Source organism: Plecotus auritus, assembly GCF_963455305.1.
Source record: "Plecotus auritus genome assembly, chromosome: 2".
In the NCBI taxonomy this organism is placed as follows: domain Eukaryota; kingdom Metazoa; phylum Chordata; class Mammalia; order Chiroptera; family Vespertilionidae; genus Plecotus; species Plecotus auritus.
In genome coordinates, this window is record NC_137771.1 from 47512610 (window position 1) to 47526360 (window position 13751).

General features: G+C 39.1%; 1 protein-coding gene across 6 annotated transcripts in view; it reads left to right on the forward strand.

Moving 5' to 3' along the window:
- Nucleotides 1-13751, forward strand: part of RAVER2 (ribonucleoprotein, PTB binding 2) — a 105614-nt gene that overhangs the window by 57188 nt on the left and 34675 nt on the right. For all 6 annotated transcript variants that reach the window (XM_080656384.1, XM_080656380.1, XM_080656379.1 and 3 more), the window contains exon 9: nt 1601-1869. In XM_080656384.1, the coding sequence (XP_080512510.1) occupies nt 1601-1869 (269 nt within the window). The remainder of the gene's footprint in view (nt 1-1600; nt 1870-13751) is intronic.

The following is a 13751-nucleotide window of genomic DNA, read 5'->3' on the forward strand; positions in this document are numbered from 1 at the left end:
GCACATACACAGCAGTAATGAGGTGAAACAGTAAAAAAAATTTAAAAGAAAGATAACAATTCCTTACCTTTACTTGTGGTAAATAAATAATAAAAAACATAAAACATACATGTACATATGTCGAAATGACGGAACTTATTTTTAAAATAAATAAATGGGAGATGACGATGTAACCACGAAATGACATACATTGAGTCCGACATAACCCAAGGACTGCCTGTATTAGGCTTTTATTATGTAGGATATCATTTTTAAAAATATCTCCATATTAGTATTAGAAGAAAAATAATGTGTACAGTTCTTATTAAAAGAAAAACAGGAGCATGGTGGTGAATATGATTTCTTACTTGAATATGATTTTGAAAGACACTGGGGGGAAAAGGGCCACCATTAATAAAATAAAAAAATATATGGGTAACATATATATCTTGTACATTAAACCAGCAAGTCAAATGATCAGATAACTCAATCAGTTCTGTTAGTATTGACTAGGCAAAAGGTAAACCATTACATAGGTAAACCATTACATTTATTGTATGATGGAATCTGTCCTAAAAAATAAATTCTATATGCCTAAAAGCTTATGCAAATGTTTATTAGTTGTGTTGGATTAAATAATAAGCTATTTTCTTTTGCATGTGCTGTATTAAGAACACTGAAAATTCAGTGTTGAAATAAATATATCGCTAAGAGATAAAACCATCTCTTAAGTACATAATACTGAAAATAATTTAAGAAATTTGTTTAGTGAGTTTGTAAATTATAAATTTGACTTAAAGTAGTTATCAAAATTAGCTCTTTTCATTTAATTTTGATCTATAGATTTTTTTTTTTAAGTGGAATGGTTCAGAATTTGCCTATTAAAACTTCCATTTTTTTCTCCCAGAATTTCTTGTTATGCCCTATAAATAAAAATGTAACACTTTCATGTTAAATTTGGTGATCTATTCACAAATATAGATGTGTTTTAAATAGTGGTGTGCTGATGTTTAAAAACCAGTTCTCTAGGGTAAAAACATCTTGGTTTGTAGGCTTTGTGACTCCTGTGTGTAAACACTCCAACCATGGTCGATTCAGGTTGCCAGTGTGAAGACATTGAACTGGAGAGCAGGGGAGAGATGAGCTGGTGCAATAAAGCTGACCAAATTTATTGTTGGAGTTAATCTAATTTTACTAATGTTTAAGAGTCAGAGAACTTTTCAAACCGAAGACTAATTATTCCTTCAGATATGCAAGCAGGCAAATTACAATGATTGGCATTTTTTTAAAAAAGGCACTGATGCCACTCAAATGCCAAAAAGTGCATACATGTTGCACTCAGCTTTTAAAATACAGTTAAAACTTAGACTTAAAAAAAATGTAATATTCTTGAGACTATACTGGAAGTTGTTTAAGATAGGCATGATTCCTATTACAGGTTTTTGTTTTCCTAGGAACCTGCTAATTTACAACTTCTAACCTCTCCTTTTGAATTTAACTGTTCTCTAATAGGTTAAACAGTGTTTGTTTGCATTTTGCCTATAATTTAACAAAATCAAAAGGACTATTATGAATAAGGCTTGTCTAACCAAAAGTTTTTGGCATTTGTGGTTCCCTACAGCATCTAATCTGATTCCAACTCAAACAACTCTAACAGCTGGAATGGGCTTATTACCGTTCTTTGCAAATCAGCACATTGCTGGACAAGCTGGGCCAGGGCATGGGAATACTCAGGAGAAACAGCCAGCCTCCGTGGGAATAGCAGAAGGAAATTTCTCAGGGTCACAGGCTTATCTTCAGAGCTTTCCGAACCTTACTGCTGGAGGTTTGCTGGCAGGACACCATAAGCAACAACAGAGTCAGCCAAAAAGCACAGAGATGAGTTCAGGGGTAAGAAAACTCTGTGTGTGTGCATACGCATACACACACATACACAAACAATGCAGGTGTATGTTACAAGTACATATGCATTATATAAATTATATATGTATATAGATGTTCTTTTTAATTTTATCTTAAATGAAATTATTCTAATCCAGAATATTTTAATGTTTGCTTATTTTACAGGTGATATAATTTATGAAATATCAAAGCAATCTTAACTATTTTTTTATTTCAAAGGAAGTTAATATAAAGTATGAAATATCGATTACAAACTAGATCATTGCTATTATATATCAAAGACATGATGGCTTTTTTATAGTGTACACTTCTCAAAATAGAAGAAATATTGGACTCTTAAAGAAACTTACTATAAACAAACAAAAATCCATCTTTTTATAAGTTATATCAACTGATGTTTGGGACTATGCTTAATTACTTGCCAGTTTGTTAGTAAATATAATTATTTTAATTTGTGTAAAATGAGGTTTGTAAGTGTGTTACTGTAAAATAATTTATATATAAATTTTGTACTATAAATTTTTGCCTTTAGAAAGTTTGAGATATGCATGGTTTACACAAATATTTGATATTAAAAAACAAAACATAAATAAATTTAAGTTCAAAATTTTGTAGTTTTGAAAAACTTATGATCTCATTAATATTTATTAATTATATAGTGATGTTTATAAGACTTTGTAAGTAAATAATAGAGCTGTTCTTTGAGATATACTCATTTTTTCTATTTTAAATGTATTTTGTAGTTAGTTCAGGTATTATTTTAATATTTAGAGGGAGAATCAGTTTTATTTTATTAAAGATGTCCAAGTCAGTTATTACACTCTGGTTTGTCTGAAAGAATCTAAACTCTGTTTTAATTCTGGAAGTTTTACCCAGTCAATTTTGTTGTTGTTGTTGTTGTTGTTAATCTTCACCTAAGGATATTTTTTCATTGATTTTTAGGGAGAGTGGAAGAGAGAGGGAAAGACAGAGAGAAACATCAATGTGAGCAAAATAAATCAATTGGTTGCCTCCTGCACGAGTTCCCCCCCCACCCCACCCCCACCAGGGCCCAGGAGGAGCCTGCAACCCAGGTACCTACCCTTGATCGGAATAGAACCAGGGATCCTTTGGTCGCAGGTCAACACTGTATCCACTAAGCCAAACCGGTTAGGGCCCCAGTCATTTTAATGGTTATAAACCACTGGCATTTATAAATGTTATGATTGGTGGGTAGAATATAATATATTTAATTTTTACTTTATTTGTACTCTAAAATTCCTTTTGGTTTGCAAGTGGTGTAAAACTCAGGCTATAAGGAGAATATGAGAAAAAAAATTACCTAGTTGGCTATATTCAAATCTATATATATAAAAGCCCAGCGATCAGAACAACCAGAATGACTGGTGGCTATGACACACACTGTGGCAGCCAACCAGCCTGATCCAGGCCCTGATTGTCCCTTACCCCTGGCCAGCCTGGACCCCGATTGCCCCCAACACCCCATTGGGAGTGGGGCCAGCCAGCCAACCGCCCTCGGCCCCTGCCCCCCACCAGCCCCGCTTGATGGGCCCCCATTGGGGTGGGCGGGCCAGACCCCACCCATGCACGAATTCGTGCACTGGGCCTCTAGTGTCAAAATAATACTGAATTTGTAAGAGGTTGGGTACTTAGTCCAAGCAGGATGTATGGATAGAATGTCCTACAATTAAAACATAAAACTAGGGCAGTACTTCATAGAATGAATTTTTTAAAAAAATAACTGCAGTATTAATTGCTTGGGTTATTGAGAGAAATTAAACAAATAGAATTTATATATGCATTACTTAATCTTTTTGCATAGGATCTTTAATTCATAGTAAATGAAAGCACCATGGTCTCTAGAAAAACTGGATATGAGGCGATACACAAATGAGAATCTATTCACAAGATGACAGCCAAAGTCAGGCAGACTGTCCTTTTCCCACTGTGTATTCTTGGCACTCTTGTGAAACATAGTTGACCACAAATGTGTGGGTTTACTTCTGGGCTATTCTGTCAATATCTCGGCAAAGTTTTATGCCAGTATCATATTGTTTTGATTACTATGGTTTTGTCGTATAGTTTGAAACCAGGAAGTGGAATGCCTCCAGATGTGTTCTTTCTCAAGATCTCCCTGGCCACTTGGGGGTCTTTGGGTTCCATACAAATTACAGGATTACTTTTCTATTACTGTAAAAAGTGCCATTGAAATTTTGACTGGAATTTATTAAATTTGTAGGTTGCTTTGGGTAGTATGGACATTTTTTTCCCCTAAAATATGCTTTTATTGATTTCTTTAGAGAGGAAGGGAGAGGGATAGAGAGATAGAAACATCCATGAGAGAGAAACTTCATCGATTGGCTGCCTTCTGCGCAGCCTCCAAAGGGGATCGAGCCTGCAACCCAGGCATGTGCCCTGACCAGGAATCTAACCAATAGCCTTTTGTTTCCTGGGTCAGTGCTCAAACATTGAGCTACACTGGCCGGGCGGTAGTATGGACATTTTAAAAATACTATTTCTTCCATGATATTATTCTGTTAACAAGGCTATCTTTCCAGTTGTATTTTTTTTATTTCTTTTATCAATGTCTTAAGCTTTTCAGTGTACAGATCTTTCACCTTCTTAATTAAATTTATTCCTAAATATTTTATTCTTCTTGATGATATTGTAAATGAGATTTTTCTTAATTAAAAATAATTTATTGATAGTATATTGTTAGTATATAGAAATCCCACTGATGCAGAGATTATTTAACTTCTTCCTTTCTGATTTGAATGCCTTTTTATCTTTTTCTTGCCTGATTGCTCTCTGGCTAGGACTGCCAGTATCTGTTGAATAAGACATGGGCATCCATGTCTTGTTCCTGATCTCAAAGGAAAAACATTCAGCTTTCACCATTGAATATGATGTTCTCTGTGGGGATGTCTTTTATGTATGGCTTTTATTATCTTGAGGTCTATCTGTAGCTTTTATTATAAAAAGATGTTCAATTTTCACTAACGTGTTTTCTGTATCTATCGAAATCATTATATGTTTCTTTTCCTTTATTCTGTTTAATGTGGTGTATCACATTTATTGATTTGTATATGTTGAACCATTCTTACATCCCAAGGGTAAATTGTAGTGGATTGTGGTGCATAATTCTTTTAATGGGTTGTTGAATTCAGGTTGCTTATATTTTGTTTAGGGTTGCTAATATTTTGATGAGGATTTTTGCACCTATGTTCATCAGGGATATTAGCCTAAATTTTTTTCTTGTAGTGTCCTTGTCTAGCTTTAGTATGAGGGCAGTGCTGGCCTTGTAAAATAAATTAGGAAGTGTTTATGGAAGAGTTTCTGAAGCACTGGCATTAATTCTTCTTTAAATGTTTGGTAGAATTCACCAATTTAAGCCATTTGGTCCTGAGCTTTTCATTGTTGGGAATTTATTTTTTAATTAATTTAGTTATTTTTATTGTTTAAAGTATTACATGTCTTCTTTTTCCCCCAAGTGACTCTCCAGGCCACTCCCACCCCCGAGGGCAAGCCCTCACCACTCCAGTGTCTGTGTCCATTGGTTATGCTAATATGCATGCATACATGTCCTTTCGTTGATCTCTAACCACCCCCCCCCCCCGCTTTCTCTCTGAGGTTGGACGGTTTGTTCAGTGCTACCTTGTCTCAGGATCTATTTTTGTTCATCAGTTTATGTTGTTCATTATATCCCACAAATGAGTGAGATCATGTGATATTTATCATTCTCCGAATGGCTTATTTTGCTTAGCATAATGCTCTCCAGTTCCATCCATGCTGTTGCAAATGGTAAAAGTTCCTTCTTTTTTACAGCAGCATAGTATTCCATTGTGTAGATGTACCACAGTTTTTTAATCCACTCATCTGCTGATGGGCATTTAGGCTGCTTCCAAATCTTAGCTATTGTAAATTGTGCTGCTATGAACATAGGGGTGCATATATCCTTTCTGATGGGTGTCTCTGGTTTCTTGGGATATATGCCTAGAAGTGGGATCACTGGGTCAAATGGCAGTTCAATTTTTAGTTTTTTGAGGAAACGCCATACTGTTCTCCACAGTGGCTGCATCAGTCTTCATTCTCACCAGCAGTGCACGAGGGTTCCTTTTTCTCCGCATCCTCACCAGCGCTTGTCGTTTGTTGATGATAGCCATTCTGACAGGTGTGAGATGGTATCTCATTGTTGTTTTGATTTGCATCTCTCGAATGATTAGTGACTTTGAGCATGTTTTCATATGTCTCTCTACCTTCTGTATTTCCTCTTTCGAAAAGTGTCTACTTAGGTCCTTTGCCCATTTTTTGATTGGATCGTTTATCTTCCTTTTGTTAAGCTGTATGAGTTCTCTGTAAATTTTGGAGATTAAACCCTTATCTGAAATAGTATTGGCAAATATGTTCTCCCATGCGGTGAGCTTTCTTGTTGTTTTGTTGATGGTTTCTTTTGCTGTGCAGAAGCTTTTTATTTGATACAGTCCCATTTGTTTATTTTTTCCTTAGTTTCCATTGCCCTAGGAGCTGTATCAGTAAAGATACTGCTATGACATATGTCTGATATTTTGCTGCCTATGGAGTCTTCCAAGATTTTTATGGTTTTCCGTCTTACATTTAAGTCCTTTAACGATTTTGAGTTTGTTTTTGTATATGGTGTAAGTTGGTGGTCTAGTTTCATTTTTTTGCATGTATCTGACCGAATTTCCCAGCACCATTTATTGAAGAGACTATCTTGACTCCATTTTATGCTCTTGCCTCCTTTGCCAAATATTAATCGAACATAATGACTTGGGTCGATTTCTGGGTTCTCTTTTCTGTTCCATTGGTCTATATGTCTGTTCTTGTGCCAGTACCAGGCAGTTTTGAGAATCGTGGCTTTGTAATACAGCTTGAAATCTGGTATTGAGATCCCACCTACTTTGTTCTTCTTTCTCAGGATTGCTGTGGCTATTCGGGGTCTTTTTTTTTTAATCCCAGGTGAATTTTTAGAGAGTTTGTTCTAGGTTCGTGAAATATGCCATTGGTATTTTAATGGGGAGTGCATTGAAGCTATAAATTGCTTTGGGTAATATGGACATTTTAATGATGTTGATTCTACTAATCCATGAACACGGTATGTTCTTCCATTTGTTTATGTCTTCCTCTATCTCTTTTTTCAATGTCCTTGTAGTTTTCCAAGTACAGGACTTTTAAGTCCTTAGTTAAGTTTATTCCTAGGTATCTTAATTCTTTGGTGTAATGGTAAATGGGATTGGTGGTGTGTTTTTTTTTCATTTCTCTTTATGAATCGTAATGTAAATATCTGTGTTTTCCGATGGTCTTAGGCGACCCTGCTAGCAGTTCTCAACCTGTGGGTCGTGACCCACAGGTTGAGAACCGCTGCTGTAGAGCCTAAGACCACTGGAAAACACAGATATTTACATTATGATTTATTAACAGTAGCAAAATTACAGTTATGAAGTAGCAACGAAAATAATTTTATGCTTGGGGGTCACCACAACATGAGGAACTGTATTAAAGGGTTGCGGCATTAAAAAGGTTGAGAACCGGAGGATCCAAGATGGCGGCATAGGTAAGCACCTAAACTGCTGCCTCGCACAACAATTTCAAAACTACAACTAAAAGACAAAACGTCTATCACCCAGAACCACTGGAAAGCTGGCTGAGTGGAAGTTCTACAACTAGAAGGAAAGAGAAAAGAGCACTGAGACGTGCACAAGTGCTGAAAAGCTGAGGTATGGAGGCGCGCGCATTGGGCTGGCGGCGGGCGACTGGGAGTGCTGCTTTTTTCAACCCGAAGGGAGACAAGCTCCTGATTACTCCAAACTCTAGTTTCTGGGGAGACGCGGAGGACCCAAACTCCTATGGGGAGAAGCTGGCCATTGGGTCGGAAAGTGAGGGTGGCTTGCTTGCAGGGCTGCGCGCTGGAATAATTGTTTACTGTGCTGGGGCGCAGGACACGGAGACACGGTCAGAAACGCAGAGCCAGCTTACTGGCAGCCATTGCTGTTTGCCACGCTCTAGCCTAGTGACGCCCTGAGACCCCACCCTGCACAACCTACAAACCCACCCAAGCTCCAAGCAGCGGCTTTAGCATATGAATGGCCTGCCATATCGCAGCTTAACCTAACAAACTTGCAGCCCGGATCAGACAGCTCCAAAACCTCTAAACCCCAAGCAAAGAGGAGAAAAACTGTAGTTCTCACTGTAGTGCCTGCTGGGTGGCCTCAGACAGTAGCTGACCTGCACCCCATTGGAGATCCAGAAGCCAGTGTACCTAGTGGTCAGTGTGAGACACCTGATTTCAACTCCTCACATCCATAAGTGACACATTCAAGAGGCAGACTCAGTGAGCACCAAAGCCCCACTGAAGTCCTGCACCATAAGCGTGTCTCCAGCGCAGCAGTTCTTCCATTATAGACACAGCGGGTCCTCACAGCCAATTGGCCTGGAGGTCAATTCCTCCCAGGGTACCAACAGCAATCAAGGCTTAACTACACCAAGACTTTGCACTCAGCCCACAAAGGGGTGTACCAAGAGCGTCCACCTCGGGTGATTGGGGAGGCTGAGCTACTGGCCCCTATAGGTCACCTACCACACAAAGCCACTCCATCAACACAGGGAAGCAGCAAAATGCAGAGACAGAGAAACATGTCACGAATGAAAGAAATTGAGGAAAGCAAACTACTGGACGACATAGAGTTCAGAACCACATTTATAAGGTTACTCAAGAATCTTCTAAAAACCGCCGAGAAACTTGATGAGACCTCCGAAGAGCTTAGTGAGACCTTCAAAGAGCTTAATGAGAATGCCAAAAAAATGGAAAAGGACCAGTCAGAAATTAAGCATACACTGTCTGAAATAAAGAATATACAGAAATTCAACTGTAGATCAAAGAACCCCAAGAATCAAACCAAAGATCTGAAATATGAGGAAACAAAAAACACCCAACCAGAAAAACAAAAAGAAAAAAAGAATTCAAAAATATGAAGATAGTGTAAGGAGCCTCTGGGACAACTTTAAGCTTACCAACATCCGAATTTTGGGGGTGCCAGAAGAAGAGAGAGAGCAAAATATTGAAAACCTATTAGAAGAAATAATGACCGAAAACTTTCCCTACCTGGTGAAAGAAATAGACTTACAAGTCCAGGAAGCGCACAGAACCCCATACAAGAGGAATCCAAAGAGGACCACACCAAGACACATCATAATTAAAATGCCAAGAGCAAAAGACAAAGAGAGAATTTTGAAAGCAGCAAGAGAAAAACGGTTAGTTACCTACAAGGGAGTATCCATATGACTGTCAGCTGATTTCTCAACAGAAACTATGCAGGCCAGAAGGGAGTGGCAAGAAATATTCAAAGTGATGAACAGCAAGAACCTACAACCAAGATTACTCTACCCAGCAAAGCTATCATTCAGAGTTGAAGGTCAGATAAAGAGCTTCACAGACAAGAAAAAGCTAAAGGAGTTCATCACCACCAAACCAGGATTACATGAAATGCTGAAGGGTATTCTTTAAGAAGAGGAAGAAGAAGAAAAAGGTAAAGATAAAAATTATGAACAACAAAATGACATCAAATACATACCTACCAACAAGTGAATCTAAAAATCAAGTGAATAAAAAATCTGAAGAATAGAATGCACTGGTGAATACAATAGAATCAGGGACAATTCTCAGGGGGAAGGGGGTGTGAGGGGTGCGGGAAGAGATTGGACAAAAATCTTACACCTATGGATGAAGACAGTGGCGGGGGGTAAGGGCATGGAGTGGGGTGGGGAATCAGGTGGAGGGGAGCTATGGGGGGAAAAAAAGAAGAACACCTGTAATAATCTGAACAATAAAGATTTATTTTTTTTAAAAAAAAGGTTGAGAACCACTGATGCACAGTATCATGTCATCTGCAAATAATGACAGTTTTACTTCTTCTTTTCCAATTTGTTTTTTATTTTATTTTACTATTTTTTAAATTTCTTTATTGATTAAGGTATCACATATTTGTCCTCATCCCCCCATTACCATCCCAAGCCCCTCCCCACGCATGCCCCCACCCCCCAGTTGTCCGTGACCACTGGTTATGCTTATATGCATGCATACAAGTCCTTTGGTTGATCTCTTCCCCTTACCCCCACCCTCCCCTACCTTCCCTCTGAGGTTTGACAGTCTGATCGATGCTTCCCTGTCTCCGGGTCTGTTTTTGTTCTTCAGTTTATGTTGTTCGTTATTTCCCCTAGATGAGTGAGATCATGTGATACTAGAAATACACGTATAAGAACTGAAAATGAGATAAACAGTAATGGTTATGCTGAGAGGCAAATGAATCAGTCTGTAGTGAGTTTCTTTCTGGGCCAACAGTTCTTTTGAGTGCCAATTTCAATGTCAAACAGTTCCTTATGTGTACATGTCAGCAATGATATTTCAGTTCTGGATGGTGGACAAATGGTAATGCAGATCCGACCTTCTCTGGTTTGGTCCTGGGCAACCTGCAGCAATGCACAGCTGCTGACTGCTAGTATGGCAAGGCGTCATCAGCGTCTTCCATCTCTAGACTGTTTCTCTTCTGTCTTCATGGCTGGAGCAGTCCTGTCAATTCCTCTCTGTTGCAGGAATCCACATGGTCTTAGAGGTGTTTTCTGAAAATATACAAACATATTCTCAACCAAAAGTTAATAAAGGAATCCTTTCTATAAATTTGACTTGGGATCCTTTTTCATTTTTTGCCCAAATGATTTTCCTTTGGCTTGTTTTGACACCATGTGTGTTTTTCATGGATGTCTTGCTGTTAGCATTTCAAATGAAAGTTAATTTTCTAAAGTAAAAATTTTCTAGATGTAATTTACTTACAGGATATTTTTCCTTACATGATATTCTTCTACTATCCCCCCTTTTTTTATTTAAATATTAGGAGGCTTTTGGAAATTTTATAATGTAGTCTTGATAGCTTTTAAATTTTAATTTTTTGCACTAAAATATGACTGCTTTAGGTTCATTACATGTTACGCAATTTTACCATGGGATGAACTACCAATAAAAATTTTAGTTAACGCTTTAGGAACAGCTTTTTGTCCAGTACCATTAATTTTTCTAGAATATTTGCTTATTTCAATTAGCCAATTTAAATTAGTCTGAGAACTTAACTACCATTTTACTGTCAAATTTAATACTCTAACAACAATCTTATTTTACCCTGTAAATATTAGTGGAAAGGATTATTTGCCTTCTTGAGTAGGCCCTGAGCATTCCTGGTGCTAGGCTGGATTTAGATATCGAAAACCCACTTCCCCACACCATGAGTACAAGACAACTCAAACAAGTCTTGTTGCAGTGAGAGGGCAGTTGCTGTCGGCCAAGTCTCTGTTGCCTGGGTCCCGATTTGAGCTGGGCATGGGAAGCGAAGCAGCCATGGGGGCAGGAGACCTCCCTGAGAAGGGGTGAGGGTTCAGGCCCCTGCAAAGTTGGGGGGGTGAGGGTCTGTGCCCCACCTCTGTTGACCCCCTAGTTCTCTCCTGATGGCCCCTCTGCGACTGTGCCTGTCTTAGGTTGTTCCTTCCCTGAGGAATCTTACCCGTCTCTGGCTAACCAGCCATCCTCCGGGGCCAAGCAGGGTGATGTGAGGTTCAGTTCTGTCTCTTTGGTAGCCTATGCCCCCGTGGCCTTCACGCCCAGCACCTGCCTTGGGATCCCCTCGCCTGCTGGTGGGGCCTCGGCACTGATCACCTATCTTGGGGAACCCAGATTTCTTCTCCAGGGAGGGCCCAGCTCACCCCATTGGGCGAGAGACAGATCCATGGTACCAGCCACCAAGAGGTTTCAACCTCGGCATCAACAGAAAGCTCAGGCAACAGCTATGGGCAATTGGATTGTGAGAAGAGGGTCCCTCTTGGCCAAAAGGGCAAGAGGGGCCAATATAGAATGTTCGGGTGCCTTCCCAGGGGGCCCTCTACACAGTGGAAGGGATTAAATCCTTTCATGTCCTTTTTAAATTGCTGCCAGACATTCAAAGAATTAGTTTGTAAGTTTGTTTGGGATAATTGTACATTATGCTGTTGTAATTCTAAAATATCAAGAGATGTGTTACCTTTGTCTCCAACACCATAAAGATGATTTTTTATTGATTCCCAAAGGTGCCAGGTACTATTATAGGTAATGGGGGTCCAAATCTGGGAAAAATTATAATGACATTGTAGAATAATATCATGTAAGGATATTCTTTGCTCTAGGCCATGGCAATTCCATTTCAAACTGGTTGTCAATTTCTTTTTGTATAGACAAGGTCTTAGTTACATTTTCTGCACCTCTCCCAGGAGCAAGTAGTGATAGTCCCTTCCTTTGGCGTCCGCGCAAGCCAGAAACCTCTCTTTAATTTTACACACAAAGGAGCAGTGGTTTGATTTTGTGTCATACAAAAGGGAAGCTGGGTGGTGACCCCTGTGTAATTATACTTCCTTGCCCCACCCATGGTCCTCCTGGATGACCAAGGTGTTTGGTATTATTGGTGACTACATTAGGCGGGGGATCAGACCACGTAAGGGCTATTACGCATGAAGGGTCAGGAACATAAGTCCAAAATACTTACCCATTTGCCCCAGGTAATATTACAGTACAGCTGATGACTGCTAGCAAGGCAAGAAAGACGTTCTCAGGCGTTCTTGGGGTTCTGGTTACCTCACAATTTCTTTTTTATTTTTTTTTTATTTTTACTATTTTTCTTCATATGTGTCCTTATTCCCCCATTACCCCCCACCCCCCACCCATGCCCCACCCCCCTGTTGTCTGTGTCCATTGATTAGGCTCATATGCATGCACACAAGTCCCTTGGTTGATCTCTCCCCCTTACTCCCACCGACCCCCTCCTTCCCTGAAGTTTGAGGTTCTGATCGACGTTTCTCAGTCTCTGGATCTGTTCTTGTTCATCAGTCTATGCAGTTCATTATATTCCACAAATGAGTGAGATCATGTGATATTTATCTTTCTCTGCCTGGCTTATTTCACTTAGCATAATGCTCTCCATCTCCATCCATGTTGTTGCAAATGGTAGGAACTCCTTTTTTACCGCAGCATAGTATTCCATTGTGTACCACTGTTTTTTAATCCACTCATCTGCTGATGGACACTTATGCTGTTTCCAAATCTTAGCTATGATGAATTGTGCTGCTATGAACATAGGGGTGCATATATCCTTTCTGATTGGTGTTTCTAGTTTCTTGGGATATATTCCTAGAAATGGGATCACTGGGTCAATGGGAGTTCCATTTTTAGTTTTTTGAGGAAACTCCATACTATTCTCCACAGTGGCTGCACCAGTCTGCATTCCCACCAGCAGTGCAAAAGAGTTCCTTTTTCTCCGCATCCTCGCCAACACTTGTCGTTTGTTGATTTGTTGATGATAGCCATTCTGACAGGTGTAAGATGGTACCGCATTGTTGTTTTGATTTGCATCTCTCTGATGATTAGTGACTTTGAGCAGGTTTTCATATGTCTCTTGGCCTTCCTTCTGTCTTCTTTCAAAAAGTGTCTATTTAGATCAGTTGCCCATTTTTTGATTGGGTTGTTTATCTTCTTTTTGTTAAGTTGTATGAGTTCTCTTGTAAATGTTGGAGTTTAAACCCTTATCGTTGATATCATTGGAAATATGTTCTCCCATGCAGTGGGCTTTCTTGTTGTTTTATTGATGGTTTCCTTTGCTGTGCAAAAGATTTTTATTTTGATGTAGTCCCATTTGTTTATTTTCTCTTTAGTTTCCATTGCCCTAGGAGCACTATCAGTGAAGAAGTTCCTTTGGCATATGTCTGAGATTTTGCTGCCTGCGGGTTCCTCTAGTATTTTTATGGTTTCCCATCTTATGTTTAAGTTCTTTATCCATTTTGAG